General features: G+C 49.7%; 1 protein-coding gene across 2 annotated transcripts in view; it reads right to left on the bottom strand.

The window, feature by feature from the left end:
* STK10 (serine/threonine kinase 10) overlaps nucleotides 1–25,196 on the bottom strand; it is a 120,464-nt gene that overhangs the window by 35,490 nt on the left and 59,778 nt on the right. For both annotated transcript variants that reach the window (XM_082726102.1, XM_082726103.1), the window contains exons 5-8: nucleotides 13,339–13,411; nucleotides 12,138–12,332; nucleotides 11,483–11,564; nucleotides 2,028–2,162 (exon numbers count right to left, since the gene is read on the bottom strand). In XM_082726102.1, the coding sequence (XP_082582228.1) occupies nucleotides 2,028–2,162; nucleotides 11,483–11,564; nucleotides 12,138–12,332; nucleotides 13,339–13,411 (485 nt within the window). The remainder of the gene's footprint in view (nucleotides 1–2,027; nucleotides 2,163–11,482; nucleotides 11,565–12,137; nucleotides 12,333–13,338; nucleotides 13,412–25,196) is intronic.

Below are 25,196 nucleotides of genomic sequence, written 5' to 3'. Positions count from 1 at the left end.
TGTATATCTAAGACAAAAGTCAGAGATGCAGCAGGGCCGGAAAGTCAGACACTCACAAGGTGAAGTAGGCCAGGACCAAGGAAGTATTGTTGTTATCCCTCTCCAGTGATCCACAGTCCTCACTACTCCCTACTGTCTACCAACAATAGAATTACTACTTGTTGCGAATTAACTGAATACCTGTTCTTCCTTCTAGAAGCAGAGACAACTATGGGCAGCTGCACAGCTCATCCCTTGTCTGAAGTTGGCAGTGGCCACTCTGCTCCAGCTAACTGTGACAATGTGAGATAGACCTTCCAATTTTTTGAGACAAGCTAGAATCTGGATTTTTACCTGATATCACCTGAACTAATTCAAGTTTTGGAATTGTTTGCTTTTTTTTTTTAGTCGCATAAAAACCAAACCAAAACCATCCAGGAGCTAGATTCAATCCCTCATCCACGAAGTTTCTAAAGTTTTGTTTTGTTTTGTTTCTTAGAGCTTCTGGGGGGGTGGTAAGTACTGGAAACATTGCCATTGTGAAATAGAACACCCACTTCTGTGGATAAAACATAAACACCCAGTGAATGAATATAGTGAGCACCCACACAGCCACCTTCCACGTCAGGAGTGGAACACTGCCCCCCTCAGAGACACCCTTCCTATGTCTGTCTCTACCCTTGACATAATAGTTGTCCTGATGTTGATCTCTAAGTTTTACAGGTTAGTCTGCTTGTTTTCAAATAAGATATTGACGGAATCACACCGAAACATTCCCTTGGGTCCTAATGGCCACTGGTTTTAACCTTGGATATGGAAGCTTCCAGAAGGAACTCTAAGCCTCCTCCTTATTCAACACCCCTAGAATGATGGTTCAAAAATTCAGATCTGATCCTGTCATCAACACACCAAAGCCCAGCCCTTGTCTGAAACCCTCATTAGCCCCCACTGCCCTCGCAACAGGATCAGCCTCCTGCCTAGGGAGAACCAGGCCAGTGTGACTGCTTTCCGTCTCCCTCCCCAACCTTGCTATCTGCTGCCTTCTGCAGGAACCAGGCTCTGGACACACCACCTCCCTCTCCCATCATGGTTTTTCTACACCTGGTGGCCCTACCGTCTATCAGCTCAACCAGACACGTCTTTCATCAGGCCTCACTTTGCCCATCTCTAAAATGGAGAACTGGTTCTCCCCTCAGAGTTGCAGAGTGCCCAGCACCCAGTGAGGACTCCATAAAAGGCTATGGCTGCTGCGCTGATTCTGTCCCTCCTCCTCGGTGCTTCCCTTCCTCATCCTGGTAAGGATTCAGGCCAGCCTCTGGCTTCTCCCAGGATTCCATTCAACTTGAGAGGGCATTATACCGTCCATTCCCTGACAGACGTGGCCAGCCCCTGCCTCACACACTTCATGGCACCATCTGGACAGCAAGTTTCCCTCCTCGAAGAGGCCCTTCCCAAGTGGCTCAGACCAGGGATCTGAAAGCAACAGCTCAGGACAGAATCCAGCCTACAGAAATGTTTTGCTTGGCTTGAATGTTTTGTAAAAATTTAAATTAGCTTTAATTTAAATTTAAATTCAGCCAAGTGCTGAAGCTGCTGCTAAGTTACAAATGTGCCAAGACCTGGGGCCCCTGGGCACTCAAGGCAGGGAGACAGGGTCTGGGGTGCCCGGAGCCCTCAGCCTGTTGCCTCTGGTCACGCACAGCCTTTATCTGCATTTATCCCACAGGGTGCTGAGCTCACATCTGAGCCACAACAGGAAAAAGGCAGGGAAGCAATGAGTCAGCTACGAACAGTTAAAAATTGGAAGTTCCCATGTGAAAATCTAGATTATGGCTCTTTCTTGAAAACTTACAGAATCTGGCCCACACACCCCCACTGCCTCACTCTGGCCCATGTGCTGACTTACTTAACCCGTGGCGTGGGGGGCTAAAATCCCTAAGCTGCGGAGAAACCGAATCCTTCCTGCGCCCCCACCCAGATTCCCTCCTATCCCACCCAAGGCTTGCGGGATCCCATCCCTCCTCAGGACCCGCTTTCCCAGGGCTTACAGAAGTGGCATCCGTGGAGTCCTCCTCTTCCCCCTCCTCCCGGCCATCCTCGATCTCCTCCATCACTTCGGCCTTGGCCTCGGCCACCAACTCCCGCAAAGCCTTGTTGCTGGTGACGCTGCTGACGAAGGGATGCTGAGGGGCAAGACACATCTGGATTAGAACCACTTGGGCTGGAGGGTGCCAGGAAGGGCAGGCAAAGGCTCAGGGAAGGCCATCTCCCAAGCAGAGAAGGCCAGTGGCATCCCTGAGTGCAAGGGGAACGTGCACTTGGTAAGGGAGACTGGAGGTGGCTCATGAAGTCCTGTGTGTGGAGGAAGAGGCTGAACCCTGGCTCTGACCCCACCCGCTGTGCAACACTGAGCCTGTCGCTTTCCTCTCTGAGCTGCAGGCTCGTCTCCAAAGCGGAGACGATAGTGCCAAACCTACAGGGAGGTCATAAGGGTTAAGCAGGATAATGTATAAGGAAGTGTTAAGCCCAAAGCAGGAGCTCAAGCGATGTTTGGGGGGTTGTCTGTGCATTTTTTTTCTTTTTTAAAAGGTTTTTTTTTTTTTTTTTTTTTAAAGATTTTATTTATTTATTTGACAGAGAGAAATCACAAGTAGGCAGAGAGAGAGAGGGAAGCAGGCTCCCTGCTGAGCAGAGTGCCCGATGCGGGACTTGATCCCAGGACCCCGAGATCATGACCTGAGCCGAAGGCAGCGGCTTAACCCACTGAGCCACCCAGGCGCCCTAAAAGGTTTTAATACATGGTTTTAAAATACCTACTACAGGGGCACCTGGATGGCTCAGTGGGCTGAATGTCTGACTCTTGATTTCGGCTCAGGCCACGGTCCTGGGGTCCTGAGATCGAGCCCCACATCGGGCTCTGCACTCAGTGCAGAGTCTGCTTGTCCCTCTCCCTCTGCTTGCTCCCATTCTCTCTCAAGTAAAATCTTAAAATAATATATCAACTACACATACTTTATTGAAATGTTACTTATACTGAGTCAAGCTCACAATTTACTAAGCTCAATGACTTTTTCCACCCGTGGTATAACCATGCCCATCTGCAGACACTGAAGTCTTCTGTCTCCTTGTCATCAAGCCCTCTCCCCACAGCTGCTCAGCCCTGGGAACTAGTTCTGCCTGCTCCCTCGTTCCATGTGAACACAATCATACAGTATGCAGCCCTCCCTGGCTGACATGGTGGTTGAGACCATGAAAGTTGCCTCCCTCATTGCATATATTGGTAAACTGGTCCTTGTTCATTCCCGTGCAGTATTCTACCACATGGAGAGGTCACGACCTGTTTATCCATTCTGCTCCTGACACACAGTTGTGTCATTTCCTGTTTTGGGCGACTATGAATAAGGCTATGAATGTGTGCCTGTACGTAGGTTTTTAGGAACACGTGTGTTTGCAAATTCTTAAGGGAGCGTCATGTAAGTTCTACCCTAGGCATTTGCAGAAATGTCACATCTCTACAATAATGACAGCTCTTTCACACGGCTTGCAAAACACCAAAGTACTGAAGGCCTCAGCAGATGTTAAATCAGCACAAGCACCTTCCCTAGCAGAAGTCTGCTCTTGGGAATCTAATCCCCAGCCCCAGGGTGTGGAGAGGATATGAGATGACTGATCACCCAGAGAAAGGGATGTCATGTGAGTCTTAGGGGAGCAGGGGGCTGTCATTAAGTTGGAGTTTTCTTATTTGAAATTTAGAGGAAGGCTCTGATGACATCTACTGCTTTTACAGTTGGAAAGTTAATCCATGGAGGAGCAGCGTCGACGAGATTGCAGGGAAGAACGTACATGATGAAGATGACATTTTCGGCACCTGGTAAACACCTTCACCACTGACAGGTCCATCACGAACCATTTTTATGTGTCTGAACATTTAGAAGAGTTCATCTGTGGAAGGTCATGAGACAACATCCCCCTTCCTCTCGGGCACCTATCTCTGATCTGAAAGGAATAACCCTCACTCCTTTCAAAGAGCCCTAAACCAGCCTGGCCTTCTCTAGTTAGTCCGGACTAGTGCAGATTTTAAGAATTTCATTTCTTGGGGCAGCTGGGTGGCTCAGTCAGTTAAGGTCTGACTTTGGCTCAGATCATGATCACAGAGTCCTGGGATCGAGCCCCATGTTGGGCTCCCTGCTCAGTGGGGAGTCTAGCTTCTCCCTCTGCCTACTGCTCCCCCCCGTTGTGCTCTCTCGTTCTGTGTCAAATAAATAAATAAAATCTTTAAAAAAAAAATTTTTTTTTTTAATTTCCTTTTGCTCTGCCCCATGGCCCATTCATTCACGATCTGGGCCCTGGCCACATGTTGAGGCCAGTGATGTGCCAAGTGCCAAGAGTAGGGTGAACAGTCTGGGCACGGTCCCTGCTCCTGGGGGCTTGCGCTGAGTGGAAGAGAATAGGTATGCAACCAAATGACCCACAAGATCATGACAGATGGGGACGCCCGGGTGGCTCAGTCAGTTAAGCATCTGCCTTCGGCTCAGGTCATGATCCTTGGTCCCCTGCTTGGGCTCCCTATGCAGCAGGGAGTTTGCTTACCCCTTTCTCTCTGCCATTCCCCCCAGCTTGTATGCACTCTCTCGCTCTCTAAGAAATAAATACATAAAATAAAATTAAATTAAAAAAAAGAAAAAAGATCATGTCAGATCAGGTAATGGGATAGCATGAGGCTGAAACCACATGGGCCTGTCCTGGGCGGTGGAGGCTGCTTCGTCTATGGTCACAGGAGTCTCCCTGAGGAGGCGACATTCGAGCTGGCCGGGAAAAGATCTGGGCACAGAGAGTTCCAGGCAGGGGAGCAGCAGGTGCAAGGGCCCTGAGATAAGACTGAGTCTGGCAGGCTGGAGGCATAGCTAGAAGGCCAGGGTGGCAGGGCTTGTGGGAGACAGAAGAGGGGCCAGAGGAGGAAGCACAGAGTGGTGCATGCAGGGTCCTAGAGCCATAGTGAGAAGCTGAGACTTTCTTCTCAGAAGTTGCTGGAGGGTGCAGCTGAGAGGTAGTATTACCGGTTACTCTTTAAAGGTGTCCATCTGGGTGCTGTTTGGTTCCAAAAGGTCTTGAGTGGGAAAGCTAATAAGGGCTTACTCATCATGGGAGGCAGGAGGGTGTCGTGGTAAGAGTACTGGCTTTAGAGGAAATCTGTCTGGGATGAAATGCCACTTCCACCACCACCTTGGGTGAGTCACTCAATCTCTCTAAGCCTCAGTTAACTCATCTGTATACTGGGAATAATAGTACAGCTGTTATAAGCACTACAGTAAGTGCTCCAAGGATGGCAGTCATCATCACCACCTCCAACACCACCACCACCATCACCACCATCACCACCAGCAGCACAGTTAGGCAAGCCTTCAAGGCACAGGTTGCCCCCCGAGCCATCCCTCTTCCCTCCTGCATCCCCACAGAGCACAGCTTTTTGGAACTGAGGGTGAGAATCAGATCCCGAAGGTTCCTGAGCCTTGCACTGCCCGACCTCACACATGAATCTGAGCAAGGAGCCATGGGACACATCATGGCAGTTGCTGAAGCAGATGCAGCAGAACTAAAGAAGGCAAGCACAGGCTTCTGGAAATACCAAGTTTTCACCATGGCATGTTACACGTTGACCAACTCAGTGGCTTTCCAGCATGGCCAGGAGTCTTGCTTTCTTGGGGCTAGACCATCTGCCCCACTGCCTCCCATGGGCACCCTGGGGTCCTCAGGAAGGGGACAGCCCGGGGAAGAAAGCCCTTTGCCAGAGGAAAAGGTGAGTGGCGCAGGAACAGTATTGTCTGTGTACACAGTTGAGGCAGAGGGGGCCATAATTGTCCATTCATGGTGGACCTCCTCCCTAAACCCAGGTTTCCAGTGGGCAGCTGGCCGTTCAAGACCCACCCACTGTCCAAGATGCCCTCACATCTGACCACAGAGGGAGCTTGGGCATCATTTCCTCACCCTTCTACTGTATGAGAGGGAAACTGAGACCCAGGCAGAACCTTTTCAGAATCTGACCTTGGGCAAAGAGGTCCACACATGGATGCTGAAGCCACATGGACCTGCATTCAACTCCCGGTCCTATTATCTACCTGCTGTGTGTCCTCAAGCAAGTGACTTCACCTCTCTGAGCATCAGTTTTCTTCTACATAAAATGAGGCTCTTAATAGTACCTCCTTGGTATAAAAATTAATCCGGGGGATCAAACTGTGTCCTCTTGTGCCCTCTCTAGCCCTTGTTGCTTCGGCTAGTTTTATTTTCAAGCTCTGCTTGCAAGCACATGTCCCCGAAGCTCCAGGCCTGCTGCCTCAGTGTTGGAGGCTGGCACGAAGCAGGGTTTGGGGCAGCCTCAGCCGCCTCCGCTACTGTTGTGAACTTGCATCTCATTGGCTAATGTGGTCACATTCTTGTTCCGATTGACCAGGACGAGTCTCCCACCCACTTCTAGAGTTGAAAGTGGACTCTGCTCCATTGTATTTTGGGGAATGGGAAGGTTGGTGGGTTAGCTCCACTGAAGAAAAATCAGGAAGGGTGAGTTATGTCATAGGAGGACAATGATTCCTACCACCAGTGCTGCCTCGTTCACTAGAAAAGTTTCTGCCCTATAACACAAGCTCAGTATATAATGGTTGAATGGATGAATGGAGGGGGAGAGAAGTTGATTCCTGGGAGTCTAGTGTAGTGAAGAGAACACTGGCCTGGGGGTTGGAGACCACCACAGCTCACAATCTTGGGTTGGAATCCCAAGGCAGGCACGGCTGACAAGGCAGGCCCTCTAGGGGCTGATGAGGCCCAAAACACTGTTTTGTCCAATTCTCTGGAACAGAAAGCACAGACCACCTCCCTCACTGCCTCAGAACCACTAACTCCAGGGATGTGTCGAAAGGAGAGAAGTCCCCAACCCCAAGCCACCAACGCCCAGGAGAGAGGCAGAACCCTGTTGCCAGGAGGGCCAGGGCCTTCCTGGGCAGGAAGTACATAGTATTCCTGAGCGGGGACAGGCTGGTCGGGCACACAGGGCCCCAGAAAGATGCTCAGGCACTCCCACAGGAGGCCCAGATCAGAGGGGAACTTAGCTGTCAGCTCTTTCAGGAAGAGACACAGCTATTCGGTGTCATCTCTAGGAAGCCCCAAAAGGCCACTAGACAAGACCCCTCCTGCCATCTACACATACTTCCTTCCCAAGAAGGAGCCTGATTTTCCTTGATGCGCTTAGAAACCATCAGCCAGGGTGTCCTGTACTCCGAGGCTGGCTTTAGAAAATGCCTGAAGCCACTTTCAAGGTTCCAGTTGTCAGCATCTGTCCAGTGCCCCACTCCCTCCCGTCTAATCTTTTTTTTTTTTTTTTAAATGTTTAGGAGACAGTCTTTCTCTCCCGTCTAATCTTCACTCTCTCATTCCTTCTTTCTCTCTTTAATTCATTCAGAGAGGAGGCTTACCAGAGTGGTCAAGACAACAGGCTTCGGAATGACACAACCAGGATGAGAATCCCAGCTCTGTCTCTTACAAGCTGTGTGATCTTATACAGGCTACCTAACCTCTCTGTGCCTCAGTTTTATCACCTGTTTGATGGAAATGGGAACAGTACCTACATCACAGGGTTATGATAAGAATTAAAGGGTTAACATTTGCTAAACATTTAGAATAGTACCTGCCATGGAGCAATGGTTACACTACAGTTAAGTAAAAACATTAATATTTGTTGAGGGCCCTGTACATACCAGACACTGTTCTGGATGCTTGGGACACATCAATGTACAAAACAAAGACTGCTGTCCTCAGGGAGCAGACATGCTAGAGATCAACAAAAAACTTAACAAACAAGTACACCATGGAAAAATCAAAAGTAGGGAAGGGAAAGGAGAACTGAGAATATGTTGGGAGTAGAAGCGGCTGGTTTCCAGTTTGAAATAGGGTGGTAGGGGAAGCCCACTGAGAAGAGCAAGGACTTAAAGAAGAGAGTCAACCATGGAGACGTCAGGAAAAAAACATTACAGTCAGTGTAAAGAGCTGTGCAAAGGCCATGAGGCAGCTGCATGCCCAGAATGGCTGAAATACAGTAAGGAGGCCACAGTGGCTGGCATTGAGTGAGGGGTTATTATGGGGTAGGCAGATCGTGTAGGACCCTGCAGGTCACTGAGATTCTGGAGTTTAGCTTGAGTGAGAGGGGAGCCATTAAGGGGCTTTGAACCAGGGAGGGACGAGAACTGACATACCTGTTAAGGTTTCCCTTTGGCTGCTGTGCTGAGAACAGATAGAAGGAGAACAGGGACACCAGCAAGGAGGTAATAATCTAAGCGAAAGTCATGGGGGCAGCTCTGACCTATGGTTGCAATGGAAATGGTGCAAAGTGGTCGGACTCGGGGCACATTCTGAAGGTAGGGACTATAGGACTTCCTGAAAGAATGGATATGGAGCACATAAGAAAGATCAGCACCAAGGATGCCTGCAAGGTTTGGGGCCCCAAGGGCCGGGTGGGTGGGTTGCCGCTCCCTGAGACGGGACAGACATCAGTGGAGCATATGTGGGGAAAGCAGAGGGCACTCGGGTGTGGATGTCCACACGGGGGCAGAGAGGAAGGGGCTGGCTGCAGACACCTGGGGCAGGTGGAGCAGTGTGGGCTGCAGGGGAAACGTGGCCGTCGCTGCAAACCAGGTGGGACCCTCGAGGTGAGCGAAGACTTGTGGGGAGGGGTGCAGCTGGTGCACTTCCACGGTGATCAGTCACAGGGAAGAGGAACGGCGGGAGGATGCTACGAAGGAGTGACTGGGGAGAAGGGAAGACACCAGGAATCTATGGGGGCCCAGAAACCAAGCGTTGACAGTGGCAAGAGTGAGGATCAACTGTGGCTGCCATGGCTGGGTCCCCGGGAGCAGCCTGGAACCAGCCGCCGGGTCCAGCGACGTGAGTCACACATGACCCTGACACGAATGGCTGGGACACCGCGTGATAGGCTTACAACCAATTCAACAAGTGTCCCCGGAGCCCCTGAGTGATAGCCATCGTGCTAAAAACACGGCACATACAGAACCTCATTTACCCAGATAACTGCACCAAGGGAGCACAACCCACATCTCACAGATGAGGAAACTGAGACACAGAGTGAGAATGACTCCTAGTCCGGGTGGTCAAGCATGACCTCAGAGCCCGGGTCCCTGATTGCTGTGTGACAAGGTCCCCCAAATCTCTGTGCAAATGAGGAGATGAATCAGAAACCAGTGTCAACTCACAGCATGAGGTGCTTGGAGGAAGCAGGCAGAAACAAGGGGCATGAACAGCTCTGCAGGGGCACTGGGAAGCCAAGATCTGGAGGCCCCTACCTGTCACTCAGAGCTAGGTGATCTCAGGCAGGCCATGCTCCCCCCAACCCCACCGCCCCCTCTGCCCAGAAATAAAGAGGCACAAGAACAAAACTGACAGCAGCCTAAGCCCTGAAAGGCATTTTTTTTTGTATCTCAAGGGATCACTCCTTTTTCTGCAACCCTTTCTGTCTTGCACTAAGAATCCCCTGGCAGGACATTGTTTGCAACTATGTAACAAAAATTCCTGGCTAGGGCTGAGGCTCTAGGGCTGCCACGTGGGGACAGAGGACAGCTGGTCTCTTCCTGGTGGAATGTCCTGGATGGCCTAGAGGCCGGATGTAGCAGGCCAGGAGGCGCCCGCTTACAGGAAACAATTGGCCCCAAACGGCTTGGAGCTCCAGCTTCTGACAGTGATGGCCCACCCCCTCCTCTGGCTTCCCCACCAAACACTGCCATTCCCAGAATATAAGGCCTCTGATAGCATAGCCCAGGGAGATTAAGCTAAGCACTCTATGGTATCTTTGCACTTAACCCTCACAACGACCCTGTTAAAAAGGAGGGGCATGACCATTATCCCCATTTCAGAGTGAGATCTGAGTCACAGAGATGTGAAGCCAATCAACTGTGGCTGCCGTGGCTGGGTCCCCGGGAGCAGCCTGGAACCAGCCGCCGGGTCCAGCGACGTGAGTCACACATGACCCTGACACGAACGGCTGGGTCTCACAACCAATACGTGGCAAAGCCAGGATCTGAACCCAGGACTCTCCAGCCGCAGTCCACACCCACTCCATCACTGCGCTGCACACGCCAGAGGGGAGCTGGAACCTGGAATACCAACAAGGGGCCTTTGCCTGGCACACAGTAGGTACTCAGGAGAAGCAGCTGCACACAAAGACTCTGTGCTTGGTGTGGCTGCTTCTTCCTTTCTTCCCAACACATATCAGACACCATGAATCACTGGCGTGGAAGAATCACAGTGGGCAAGGTGTGGAGGGGCGGCCTCTCCCCAGAACCCAGGCTCACTTTCTCCTGGTCTCCCATCAGTGTTGTGTTGACAGCATGGGGACAGCGACTAGAAGGCCTGAGGACAGCAGGACAGGTGGTGTGTGCCACTTTCAAAGCACGAGGCACCAGCCAGGGCAAAGGGCAACTCCCGGCTACCTCCAGTATTTCAAGAAGCTTCAAGGAAACCATCAACCCCCTCTCCACACAAGGGCCAGAGATTCCTCACACAGTAGCCAGAGGGGCCCTGAGAAGTACAGGTCGGATGCTATGTCCCTTGTCCAACCCTCAGGGGCACCCCACCACACAGAGGGTACAGGGTACACCACACAGAGGGTACAGCTCAAGTCCTGGTCTGGGCTTTCGAGACCCTGCATGACCCCACGTGACCCTACGCAGCCTGACCCTTTCTTGCAGAAAAGAGTGAGCACCGCAGCCTGCCTGTCCGTCTTTGAAAGGCCAGCTGCCCACTGGAAACCTGGGCTCAGGGAGGGGGTCCACCATGAATGGACAACTATGGCCCCCTCTGCCTCAACTGTGTACACAGACAATACTGTTGTATTGAGCATGCGCTCTCCTTCTGGAAGGCTGCATCCTGCTGCAAAGCATCTGAGTGAGTGTATGGGGGGTGGGGTGGGTATGCGTCCTCTTGGGGAGCACACACCCCGAACTTCTCTGATCTCTGCCCTCACCCTTGGCTCCGTGCCCTGGCCTCCTCACTCCTCCCAATCATGCTTTGCCACAGCTGCCCAGCACCCCTCGCCTCGCCCCTCAGCCCTCTCTGGGTGTCTGCTCACACAGAGCGCTTCCGTGCCCTCTTCTTATCAGAGAGCCACCCTCGCAGACCCCCACCCTTCTGAGTTGTTTCCTTTCTCCCCGGAGCCCTTGTCTCCCTGCCATGAGCGCTTATCTGCTGTCTGTGCCCCATCTCCCCCACGAGAACGTAAGCGGTGTGAGGACAAGCTCTAGGGGAGCTGCCTTCATGACGGCCGTCTCAGTCCAAGAGCCCAGGGAATATCAGCTGATTAATGAATGACTCTTCTGGCCATCGCCTGGGTTGGGGAGCAACACACCCAGCTTCCAGGTCATGGGTGAGCTTGCCCATCTTCTGTGTGCAAAAGAAGGGCAGGGCAGAGGGGGCAGGCAGCCACCCCAAGGACAGGGCAGCCACGTACCTCCAGGAGCTGCGCAGCACTGGGCCGGGTCTCCGGGTTCTTATCGAGGGCCGTCTTCAGGAAGTCGCGGAACTCCACAGACCTGGGGGGGTGGGCACAGGTGGTGGCAGTCAGCTCAGAGTAGGGCAAGAACTGAGAAAATTCCCGAGTCACAGACTCTGCTCTCCTGGGAGTCATGTGCTTCCCCGACACAGCCCTCAAAAGACAAAGGGTGCCTTCATGAGCAAAAGCAGCGAAGGCGACAGGGCTTTCAAGATGACCTTCTCATCATGAACATCATTGTACAGATGGAGATATGGACATCAGCGGAGCAGGGATTTGCCTGAGGCCACAGAACAAAACAGAGAAGCAAGGGGTTTTAAGTTTGAGCCCCCATTCCCAGCCCAGGGCTTCCCCTAGGCCCGATTAGGCACTTCCTCCCATAGTGGCATCCGCCTTCCTGGCTCACACAGTCTGCGCTGAAAGACAGCCCATGTCAGGAGCACAGAGGACAGGAAAAGGAATGGAGGGCACAGGTGGCTCAGAAAGGCCAGGAGACCCCCAGGCCTAGCAGGACCAGGAGAGCCCTGGCCCTCCACCTGCCCAACCCCACATGTCCCATCTCCCAGGCCCACTGGCCACACAGCAAATACCCTCAGGCAGGCTTGCTCCTTACCACTTGGAAGGTGAGAGCAGCGTGGGGGGATCCGACTTGGCAATCTTGAGCAGGACCCGCATGGGGTTGAGCTCATGGTGCGGGGGCTCAATCTGGGCCATCTCAATCAGAGTGATGCCCAGGGACCAAATGTCAGCTTTGTAGTCGTATGGGGTGTCCTTCATGGTCTCACACATCACCACCTCAGGGGCCATCCTGAACCAACCAAGGACAACAGAGGGCTAAGAACCTGGCCTCCCCAGGCACTTCTCAGAGATTCAGGGTCAGGGGTCACCACCAGCCAGTGTCAGAGAGTTGATGGCACTCCCAAATCACGATGTGCATTAGGGTCCATCCCACTGTCTTCCTTATGATGGTCTTCACTTGGAAAGATGCCTTCAGGAGGGGGTCCATGGCCATGTCCGACTGCAGTTCCCGATGTCTGCCACGAGATGGCAGCAACAATCCAGAACACAGAGTCCTGGGGAAGGGGCGAGTGGAGGCAGAGGGGAGGGTGGCCCGAGACCAACTGGGGGCACAGGTGGGCTGAGAGAATACAACTGCACAGAGAGAAGGGATGGGAGAGAACAGGAGAAAGAGCAATAAAAGGGCAGAGAGAGAGAGAGAGAGAGAAAGAAAGGGTGAGTTATAAGCAAGCAAGAAAGGAGCTTAACTCCCAAGTGAGAATGCATGTGAAAAACAGAAAGTAATTAGGTATGAAACTGAAAGAGTTTTCATGGTTTTTTTGTGTGTTTGTTTGTTTTTTTAAGTAATAGTTTTGGAAAAGAAGGAAACACAATGGTCTAGAAAAGTCCAGAGAAACTTCACAGGAGGGTAGGAATTGTTCATCCTCACAGTCCCAGCCCAGGGCCTCCCATTCAGTCTGTACTTGTTGAATTAAACAGGAATTGAACCATTTTCTGGGGGTTCCCGTTCAGGTGTTCTTAATGGAGCATTTTCTATATGTATCTTCCCATTTAATGCTCATAACAACCTGTGAACCCTGATTTCGTAGAGGAGGAAACTGGGCCACAGGGAAGCTAAGCAGCTTGGCCAAGATCACAGCACTCCTGAGGGCTGCCGCCTGGGCTCAGACCCAGCAGGCTGACCCACGAGCTCTTGCTGCTGTCCTCTCTTCTCTACAGCAGTCCCAGGTCACTTCGGGGAGTCTGAGGTTTGACCTTCAGTCCACCATCCCCATTCCAGAAACTGCAAGACTCACCAGTAAGGCGTTCCTATGAAGGAATCTCGCTTCTGCAGAGTTTTCAGATTCTTGGCAGACACACCAAAGTCAGCTGCAAGACAAAAATCAGAAAGAGTATTCATTGGACATTCCTCCACCCACAGCCCTGGGATGTGAACTCGGAAACAGACGTTCCAAATCAATTAACAGGTACCATTTCCTACATAGCTAAGTTCTGATCATTAAAAACAGACCTATTGATATAAAGATACATAGAGACACGCACCTTCCTTCCTGCTAATGAGAGTATAAATTGAAGAGCCTTTCAGGAAAGCAGTTGGGCAATAAATCGCAAGAACCTTTCAAGTATCCACACTCTTCTGATCCCGCAATTCCAGATCTAGATAGTTACCCCAGTGAAGTCATCTTAAACGTAAAAACAGTTTGCAGAGTGATGCTCATCGAAGCACTATTGTAATAATGACCAATTTTTTTAAAAAAACCTAATTGTTTGACTTTCAGGGAGTGATTTTAATCAGCAATAATTATGCCTTGGATGGTCACTGGCCATCATAACGTTTCTGCAAAAAGCTGAGAGGGTGATTTTAAAACTTTATATTCAATATATAATATATTCTGTCTTTTCCAAAAGGGATCTAAGCTGGCATATCAAGGCAAGTGCGCACGCACACCAAACACATACACACACACAGGAAGATGAACCAAGAAATTGAGAGGTAAGAAAGATAAAGGGTAAACGACTGAACAGATTAAGAAAACTGGGATGTGTGGCCACATGGCCATATTTTATTGGTATTATTGAAGTATTTTTATTCAATATTTTAACACTGAATTATACGTATTAATACATGTCAATATTAGGGGTGCTTGAGCAGCTCAGTCACTTAAGTGTCCAACTCTTGATTTTGGCACAGGTCACGATCTCAGGGTCATGACATCAAGCTCCACGCTGGGCATGGAGTCCACTTAAGATTCTCTCCCTCCCCTTTACCCCCGCCAAGGCAAAACAAAACAAAACAATCGATATTAAACATTTAGTACGTATTTAATAAATGAAATTAATATTTAACATGTATTTAAATGTTATAATATTTAACACAATATTAAGATACTGTATTTATATACTTCTTAGGTTAAGTAGAAAAGGGGAGGATGCCAGTTGAACATATGGTATGGTCCCCATGATGCTCCCTCCCCAGAGAAAAGGGCAGAGATCTACATGAACCAACTTGGAAGAAATATGCCAACTTGCTAAACCGGCTGCATACAGATCATGAAACCAGACAAGGTTTCTTCTACTTTTCTCAATTTTTTAAATTTACCATGATGAACACGTACAACTTTCAGGAATGATATAAATAAAATGTATCTTCAAACACACCCCACACTACCAGTCTTCCTTCACATGCTCACTACTACAAAAAGAATCCAATGCCACGAAGAATAATCTACAATTCCTGTCTTCAAGGGTAAAGTTTCATTTTTTTAAAAATAGAAATAAGCATATTTATTGTCATGTTTTCAAAAAACATTCCAACTAATAAGTTAAGATAAACTTTTACGTGGCAGAAAAACAGGTAAGTTTCATCTTGATTAAAAAATAAATTGAGGGGGTGCCAGGTGCCTCAGATGGTTAAGCATCTGCCTTTGGCTCAGGTCATGATCTCCAGTGTCCTGGAATCACACCCTACATGGGGCTACCTGCTCAGCAGGTAGTCTGCTTCTCCCTCTCTTTCTGCCCCCTTACCACACTCATGCATATGCTCTTTGTAATGAACAAATTAAAAATAATAATAATTTTAAAATAAATCAGTACAAAAATTCAGGAGAAGGGCAAGGCACCTGGGTGACTCAGTGGGTTGAGCATCTGACTCTTGGTTTCGGCTCAGGTCATGATCTCAAGGTCATGAGACTGAGCCCATGTAGGCTTCCATGCTCAGCATAGAGTCTGCTTGGGATTCTCTTCCTCTCCCTCCCCCTCCTAGGGTGCTCTCTCTAAAATGAATAAAATCAGGCATCTGGGTGGCTCAGTGGGTTAAAGCCTCTGCCTTTGGCTCAGGTCATGATCCCAGAGTCCAGGGAGCCTGCTTCCTCCTCTCTCTCTGCCTGTCTCTCTGCCTACTTGTGATCTCTGTCTGTCAAATAAATAAAATAAATAAAATAAATAAATAAAAATAAAATAAATAAATAAAAATAAAAATCTTTTTAAAAATGAATAAAATCTTTAAATAAATAAATAAGTAAGAATTCAGAAGGAAGCAACATCTTGAGCAGACTGGTGAAGCTTAATGCAAAAAGTTGCCAAGCCACATAATTACCAGCCCCACAGGAAGCCTCCATCTAGCTCTAGAAAGGAGCTGGCCGGAAGCACAGATCTAGGACACCGGCTGTTCTGGAGCGCTTGAATCAGACCAACTGGTTCAAACCAGGAAGGAGCACAATGCTAAGTGGGGGGTCTGAATACCAGAGAACCGGTTCGAGTCTTGGCTCTTCTATTTCACTGGTTCATTCACCTGTTCACTGGGGTGCCTTCCAGAGCCAGACATTAGCCAAGAGCGAACCAAGTGAACCAAGGCCTTGCCCTTGGGCAGCTCAAAGTTTAGTGGTGCAAGCAGATAGCCACCAAACACCAGTTAATCTCTATTCCTAACTGTGTAAAAGGGGAGCACAGGGATAGGAGAGTCCACAGTCAGGGAGGTGAGACAGTGCAGGGAGGGAGGGAGGGCTTGGAGGAAACACAGCTGAGGGCCTCCACACTGTTCCTTCATTCAACATATATTAATTGAACATCTATTTTGTGCCAGGCACAGTTCTAGGCACAGAGCTGAACCCAAATCTCCACCCTCATGTGGCTTTTACTCTAGCAATGAAAACAGGCCCTCAACACACCCCCATGTGATTCATGGTGGGGGCAGGGGCAGATGGGAGGCTTTTTTAAACAGGAGGTCAGGATCTGGGGAAAGATATTTCCAGACAGGGATAACAATCTGGTGGAAGGGCCTGGAGGGGCAGGGTAACGTGACTGGAGGGAGGGAAGGCAGAAGCAGTTAAGTTGGAGACAGGCAGGGGACAGGACAATTAGCAAACCTCCAACCTTAAGTATCCCTGTGTGTGACACACGGGTGGTGATACTAGCAGAATTACTTTGCAGGGTCACCATGAGGATTAAAGGACACTCAGAAAGCACTTGGCCCCAAGCCCTGTTCCTGGTAAATGCTCTGGCCATGGGGCAGGTGAGCTGGGAGAATTTTAGGCTGGGGCGGCATAGCTACGGCTCCTGGGAGCCATCAGGAAAACTGGTCTCTAAGCCCAGTCCCAGCTAACTAGATAGCAGCAGATGACGGGCCTGGGAGGACCATCTGGCCCAGGGAGGGACCAACAGCTGCTATAGAGGGAGGTACAAAACCAGGAAACACAGACGAGAAACTGGCTCTGTAGCTGACTACCTGGGAGGCCAGGACGAATCACCACCCCTCTGGGTTCCTGGAGAAGAATGGCGGTGCCCGGCTCACGTCCTTCCTACAGGGCCTGGGGCCCACCTTCCCTGCAAACACCAGTAAGGGCTGGCCCTGTCATCCCAGGAAATCTGGAAACAGCAGTGACTGCTTCTCAGACCCAGCATGAGGTTCCCAGGAGGGAGGCAGGAGCTGCCACTCCCCTATCAGGGTCTCCAATCCCTGTCTGAGAAGAAAGAGGAAAAACAGAAACCACCAACTTTCACAATGACACACAGTTGGTCCCCCAGACCCCTCCCAGCCAGCCTTTGGGATAGCTGCTACTTCCCCCTTCTGCCACACAAGATCAGGCCCACCCAGGCAGCTCCTCCCTGCAGCAATGGACCTCAGGCTCAGGGAATGCAGTTTGGGCTTGGACAATTCAAAGGGGGTTCCCCCAGGCAGTCTGTTCTAATAAAAATACTCCTCTCTCCTTCTCCCATTTTACAACAAGAATTGGAAACAAGGGCAGCAGGTGGGTGGGGAGTGTTCCGTAAATTATCACATCCATAAGGAAAGGGTCCATTTCTGCCTTGTCCACAGCCGCTCCCTCCGCACCACATGGGGCCCATGGAACACTGTTCCCAAAGGACCGACCAAATACATGAACTGCCAGACTTTTGCTAGACCACCTTTGAAGTCTAGAAGAAAAGAACACTGGCTTTTAAGAAATATGTTTGACAGAAATTCTCTTTCTAGAAATAGATCCTCCAAACCAGATGATAACATACATGGAAACTTACAAAAGCTTTATTCGAAAGCGTCAAAAATTGGAAGCTGCCAAGTTGTTGCTAGAGCTCAGCTGGCAAATGGTTAAATGATGGCACAGTCCAGCCATGAGCCACCAGGCAGCCCTTAAAAAGAATGAGGTTGTATGCGTGTGTACTAATGTGGGATGCTATCCCTAGCATGTTGCCCGGAACATACTGTTGACTAATTGATGCATATGATAGAAGGTAGAGTGTGATTACAGTTGTCTTTTAAAAGAACGACCTCTGCACACCGTGTGAGCAGACACACCGCACACACAGAAGAGGGGTTGAGAGGTTACACGTCAAACTTAATATGTTGTCACCAACTCCCTGGAAGGAGGATTTTGGTGAGCACACCAAGGGGATCTTACATTTTTTACCTTTAGACACTTTTATTCTTTTTTTTTTTAACTTATTTATTTATTTGAGAGATAGAGATCACAAGTAGGACAGAGAGGACGGTAGAGAGAGAGGAGGAAGCAGGGTCCCCGCTGAGCAAAGAGCCCGATGCGGGGCTCGATCCCAGGACACTGAGATCATGACCTGAGCCGAAGGCAGCGGCTTAATCCACTGAGCCACCCAGGCGCCCCGAGACACTTTTATTCTTTAAAATATTTTTGATACGGATGCCTGGGTGGCTCTGTCGTTGAGCCTCTGCCTTTGGCTCGGGTCAAGCCCCGCGTTGGGCTCCCTGCTCTTCGAAGAGCCTGCTTCTCCCTCTCTCACTCCTCCTGTTTGTGTTGCCTCTCTAGCTGTCTCTGTCAGACAACTAAATAAAATCTTTAAAAATACATATATATTTTTTTTTTTAATTAAGATTTTTTATTTATTTCTTTGTCAGAGAGCGAGCGAGAGCGAGCACAGGCAGACAGAGTGAAAGGCAGAGTCAGAGGGAGAAGCAGGCTCCCCACGGAGCAAGGAGCCTGATGTGGGACTCGATCCCAGGATGCTGGGATCATGACCTGAGCCGAAGGCAGCTGCTTAACCAACTGAGCCACCCAGGCGTCCCAAAATATATATTTTTTATAAAGAGTACCTACTGCCTTTCTGGTTTAAGAAGATGAAATGCTCATAGCAAAAGTTCTTCAGGTTTGTGGGTTTTTGTTCTTGCTTTTTGAGTAAAACCCAGTGGGAGCCAGGATGTGGTGAGAGCACCTCGCACTTGCCAGGGGGTGAGCTGCACACGCTGGATGGAAGGCACACTGGCCGCAGCGGAGAGAGAAAACCCTGAAACGCGGCACACACCTAGCCAACACTTCTAACAAACACTGCTGTTTACTGAGAAGTGAGCAGGCATACAGTGCTGCACAGACATACGCCCATCACTTCGATCCTCCCCTGCATATCATTTTGTATATCATCAGCCTGTATATCCCTATGCATGTCGTTTACAGCCGTGACCCTTTGGGGGTAGATTATTACAGGGAAGATTATTACTCCACCCCCCTTTTTTTAATAAAACATTTTACTTGATTTTTTTAAAATCTTTTAATTTTTTAATAAACATATAATTTATCTTTATCCCCAGGGGTACTGGTCTGTGAATCTCCAAGTTTACACACTGCACAGCACTCATCATAGCACATACCCTCCCCAATGTCCATAACCCCACCCCCCTCTCCCAGCCCCCCTCCCCCACCCTTTTTTTTAAGGTAGATTTTTGTGTTTTGTTTTGTCTTTTTTCCGACACAGAATGAGAGAGAAAGAGAGAGAGAGAAACAGAGAGCGAGAGAGCACAAGCAGCAGGCAGAAGGAGAGGGAGAAGCAGACTCCCTGCTAAGCTGGGCACCCCCACCCACCCACCCAGATGGGGACTCAATCCCAAGACTTCGGGATCATGACCTGAGCAGAAGGCAGATGCTTAACCGACCAAGCTACTCAGGTGCCCTATTATTCCTCTTTGACAGATGAGAAGACTGAGGTTTAGAGACGTTAAGGAACTTGCGAACTGTCACCCAGCTCTAAGGACAGACAGGACGTTGAATCTGTGCTCTTTACCACTGCCTAGTCCTCTGTACACAGAAAAAAACACCAAAAGGGGACCTACAGGGTGCATTCTCGCAACATCAGGAGTGACTTCTGTTTCCTTCATTGTGGGTCTTATTGCAAACTGTCTGTATGACTGTATCTATCTATATACTCACTTATATATAGTTTCTTCCTGTTATCAAGGCAATGCTGCTTATAAAAAATTCAAACATTTACAGATGAGAAAGTCTCCATAATCCTGATAGGGATAAACATTTATGAGTTTGCTGCATATAGCTCCAGATTTATATAAATAAAAGTGTATGTATAAATAAAAATACTTTTTAAAAATGAAATCAGATTAAACCTGCTATTTTGCAGCTGTGTTTTGTCCCTTCATGTATACATATACCTTTTTGTAAGAGATTACACATTTTCTACAATTTAATTTTCAATAGCTAAAGAAGATTCCATTGTACCATAACTTATTTAATTAATCCTCTACTGGAGTAAATTGGATCATTTCTCATTTCTTACTGTTACAAATACTGCTGCACTAAATATCACTGCACATATTTTCCTATACATGTGTAAATACCATATTTTCCTTTCTTAACTAAAAATTACATACATAAGAACAATTATATATTACACACATACACAAGGCTGTGAATTTAGAATATATGAATATATGTAACAAAATCTCTCATCCGTCCCCTTAACTGTAGACCACCAAAAGAATCCAAGAGGAGCCTTTTCCCAGATAATGTCAAGCTAGTTAAAGGTAAACCACTGTCCAATAAGAGTTCTGTACCCCCCTGCCCTCGTGGACCCTCCACCCCTGGCCAGGGAGTCTGTAGGCCAGCGTGGGTAGGGAAACCCCGGAATTCTAAGTCTGAGAACCTTCTATATGGTCCCCAACCAGGGATGGTACCTATGTTCCAAGACGTGTTTGAAAGGGAATTTGGAGGGGGTGGTGCACCTGGGTGACTCAGTTAAGAGTCTGCCTTGGGCTCAGGTCATGGCTCCAGGGTCCCAGGATCAAGCCCCACATCAGAGTCCCAGCTCAGCAGGGTGTCTGCTTCTCCCTCTCCCTCCCCCCTGCTCACACACATACTCTCGCATGCTCTCTCTCAAACAAAAAAATAAAATTAAAAAAAAAAAAAAAAAAAAAGGAAAAGGAATGGGGGCCGTCTGGCCGTCACAATGAAGGGGAGTGCTCCTGCCATTTAGTGGGACAGAGCCACCGACACTGCGCCTCCCAAGGCAAAACATTGTCTCATCTAAAATGCCAGCGGTGGCCGTGCGGACCAACACAAGCCAGGGTCCTCACAGGACCCACCGGGAAGCGAAGCCTAGAGAGGGTGTGGGGCCTGCTGACACGGAGGTGGGGATGGGAGAAGGCAAAGGCTCCGTCCCCCAGCCCTGGAAGCCCATGGGCCCTCTTCCTCTGGATTACCACGCCAGCTCATTAAGAGGGAGGATCCACCAGGGCTCCCAAGGGACTTCTCTTAATTATCAGAACGGTCTGCCTCCCCAGGAGTGCCATGGAAACGGTCCCTGGCAGGGAGGCGAGAAGATTCTGAGACCAACTGCTTCCTGTCTCTGAGCCTCAGTCTCCCCCACCTACTAAAGACATCGCATCTCTGGCCAAATAGGAGACTGACCCAAGTGCTCGACTTCTCCATTTCTGTGTTCATTTTTTCTTGTTGTTGAAACACACGTGAGCACTACAGAGGCCCCCGTCTCCCGCTCACTCCTCAGCCCCTCAGCCCCCCAGCCCTCCTGCTTCCCTCTCTCCCCTCTCCTACAGAACCCTGTCTTTTTCTGGTATGTTCTCCCTCAGTCACACATTCAGAACTCTGTTCTTGCTTCCAACAGGCCACGCCAGTCTAAGTGGATAACAACTTTGTTTTTCAGGCCAGTACAAATCTTCTCACCCTCTGGAGAACCATCGACCCACCCCAACCACGCTGCTCCACGGAAAGAAAGAGGGAGCAGCTGGGCAAGGCTTCCATCTGGCTACCCAACCCCGCCTTCCGTCTCAGGGAGCGCCACGAGCTGGGCCAATCAGAGAAGCCCTCCTTACTGGATCACGTTGATTGGTCCAGAGATCTTCACCTACACCAGGCTAAGCCAATCAGAGTACTACACTGGGATTACGGACTCCAAGACCTGAAATGGTGAGGTTCAGTTGGTCCTGCAGGAGGTGATCCTGAGAAAACTTAAACTAGCCCCTGCCAGAAGCTCTGTGAGGCGGTCTGGTCTGAGAGCCTAACCGACATGCACGGAAGGGCAGACCAGAGAGTCTCTTGTGTTCCAGGGTCCAGCTGCCCTGGATGCCCAGCTGTATCACTTCACCATCACAGTTCCGTGTATCATACACGCACATTTTCTTGTCTGCCTTAAATCACAGAAGACTGGTTCTTATCACTAGCACCATGAATCTAAAATAGAGTAATGGTTAAGCACGTAGGCTCTGAAGCCAGATGCACTGGTCTGAAGCCCAGATGTGCCTCTTACTGGCTGTATGATTTGTGTTTAAGCTAACCTCTTTGAAAAAAAAAAAAAATGCCAGATATCCCACCTCTGTAAAATGTTATGAGTGGTCTTTGAGGACTAAATGAATTTCTATATTATCAAACACTGGCTCAGTTCATGGCAGCCAGAGTGAAAGAACCAGGGCACCAGGACGCCGGCGACAACACACAGGAATTCTGGGGTGGGGGTCAAAGTGGGGGTGAGAGGCAGGTAACTGGTTGCTGCCAGGCCCACTTGCCAGGCCTCCTGTGCACCAAGGGGACTTTGGGAACTAGGAACCCTCCAGTAAATAAAACGAAAAGTAATGGCAATGCTGGAAGCTGCTACTGATCTGAGCACCTTCTATATGCCAGGCTCTGTGCAGGGCTTTGTGATTTTTCGGCCAGTCCAGACTTCTGCTGGGGACTTGGAAGACCCCTAAGGTAAAATTCACCTCCCATTTTCAGAGATGCACAGCTGGGGAGAGGAACACAGGTTCTCTGGAGAACAGGGAACATTCTCTCTCATGGCAGCTTCTCTGAGACATTCCTAGGCCCAACATCGCCCACCTCTCCGATGTGCTGGACACCCACAGACACTTTGCATACACTAACTTGTCACACCAACTCTGTGAGACAGGAACGATTACCACACCCCTGAGTTTGAGAAGTCGAGGCTCCAAAGTCTTAAGTGACTGCCCAAGGTCCTCTAATGCGAAGTGGCAGATTCAGGACAAAAGTGCAGGTCTTCAGACTTCAAAGTCCACCCCCCAACTTCATATCCCAACCATCCCAGGGCGCAGACCCTCTTCCCTGCTCTCCACACTAATGCATTCCTACCAGTCATCAAGAACTGCTTCACGTCCACTCAGAGCTAGAACTTGAGCTTTACTTGGCAAGTATCAAATGAATCTCAAGGAAGTCTGATACCTGTGCCAGTCCTTTGTACACTCTCCCTAGTGGTCACAGTAGCCCTGTGAGGCGAAACTGCTGTTACACCCATTGCACAGATGAAGAAACTGAGGCTTGGTATTAAATATGTTTCTCCAGCTCAAAGTGGCAGAGCCAGGATTTGAACCAGGCTTGTGTGTGCCTAGAACCCCCGCTTTGCTCAGCTCACCCTGCCGCTTCTTCATTCTATGTCCACTCCAGGGAGCAGCACAGCTATGGTCTCCAACGAAGTGACTCCCTTACTTGGGAGAAAGATCTGCTAAGCAATTCTCTTCTGTATCCCTGAGTTATATAAATACATGGGGCAGGGGGGCTCAGGGGCCCAAGACAGTTCCAAGACACTAGGAAACTGTCACCCTTTCCCCCAGGCCTCCTCCACTGCTCCGTCAGGCTGCAGATCCCAGGCCCAAGGGGGAAGGGGGATTTTCCAAAACAGAACAACAGGCCTCAGCAGGCCTGCACCCCACCACTCCCAGAGCTCAGCAGAATTGTGTAAATACTCACCCTCAACTCTCCCTGAACTTTTTTCCTTTCTGATTGGCTTCCTGGTTTTCTCAACTGCATATGCCAAGTCATTTGGAAACCCGATGCACCCATCTGCTTCCATCCCACCCGCTGCTAAGCTCTGAGTGAGATTCTGGAGTCTGCTCAGCATGTCAGCGCCCTCCAGATTTAGGGGGTGTTTAAGGGGGGGCATGGAAATGGGAAATGAGCACCCCCAGGGATATCTCAGCCCGAGGCTGCTGGGCCCCTCCCTCCATCCCTGTCCCTGCCAGGGCTTCCCTGCGCTGACTGGCTGCTCCTGACCAGGGTTTGCTGTGTTCTGCCTCCTCCAAGTGATAAGTTCTTGAAGGCTGAGCTGAAGGTTTCCTTTGAATCCTGCAGATTCAAAGGGATTCTCTTCTCTGCCCCCCATAAACTCCCTGAGCCTAAAGGCTAGGCACTCCCCAACCAGGCCCCTCCCTGGCCACCCACACTCTACCCCTGAAGGAGCCTGTCCATGGGGGCTGAGGAGTCAGGAAGACCTGAGGCCCAACCCTACTACTGCTTCTCAGTGGCCTCTTCTGGGCTGGTAGAGTCCCTACCCTCCCCACACCCCTGCCCAATACCCCTGGAGTGCTGATTGAATGAGGTGCCTAAAAAGTGCCTCCTCTAATGGCTGGCATCTAGTGGGGGCTCCATAAACCCAATAAACATGCACTACTTGTATTATCAGTCCCCCAAAATACCCTGTTTCTCATCTCCATGCCCCTGCCCACCAGGCTTCCTCTTCCTGGACTCCCCTGTCCAATCTGGTTTACCTGGCAAATACTTATCCACCTTTCATAACTCAGCTCAAACTATCCTCCCCTCAAAGTCTCTTCCAAACCCAAACCTCCAGGCCCAGGTTCTTGGAAGAACAGATCAGCCCTCTCCCTCCCCAGCCCTCCCCAGCCCTGAGGCTCCCTTCTACCTCCCCACTACCTGAGAACTCTGCAGAGTAGAAGGACTAGGGTCTCATTCCCCTCCTTGCCCAGCACAGGGCTTGGCACACAGCAGACACTAAAGGAAACAATAGAAAATTACAGCTGGGCTTTACAGAGGGCTTTACACATGTACTTTCTTGTAACTGGCCTCCTGACCCTGTGACAGACATTCTATCATCACTCTCATTTTACAGATAAGAAAATGGAAAAACAGCATGGTTAAATGACTTTTTCAAGGTCACAGACCTAGAGGCAGACTTGGGATTTGAACTCTGAACTCCCTGACTACAGAGTGCATGCTCTTAACCATTCCCGGTGAAAGAATGAACAAGGAGGGAGAACAGCCACATGGATGTGAGCTGAAACCCAAAAGGCACAGACCCTCCATGTATCAGGGTTTCCAGTCTTTGGGACACAGAAAAGAGTGCGACCCTCTTGTGCCCAAAATGAGAAACTTCTTCATACTGCTGGTTTCAAGGCAGAACCAACCATACCCTCCGGACGACAGAGCATTTTTAACAAGCTCCCAGCTAATGCTGATGCTGCTCATGGATAGTGGGAGGTGAAAGCAGTGCTTACCAAAGTGTGCCCCCATTATCAGCTGCAAGTGGGAACTTATTAGAATGCAAGTTCTGGGGTGCCTGGGTAGCTCAGCTGATTAAGCATCCAACTCCTAATGTTGGCTCAGGTCATGATCTCAGGGTCCTAGGGTCGAGCCCTGCATCA

Source organism: Mustela nivalis, assembly GCF_964662115.1.
Source record: "Mustela nivalis genome assembly, chromosome: 3".
Classification (NCBI taxonomy): domain Eukaryota; kingdom Metazoa; phylum Chordata; class Mammalia; order Carnivora; family Mustelidae; genus Mustela; species Mustela nivalis.
Note: the sequence above shows the minus strand (reverse complement) of the source record. Positions and strands in the feature narration are given on the sequence as shown.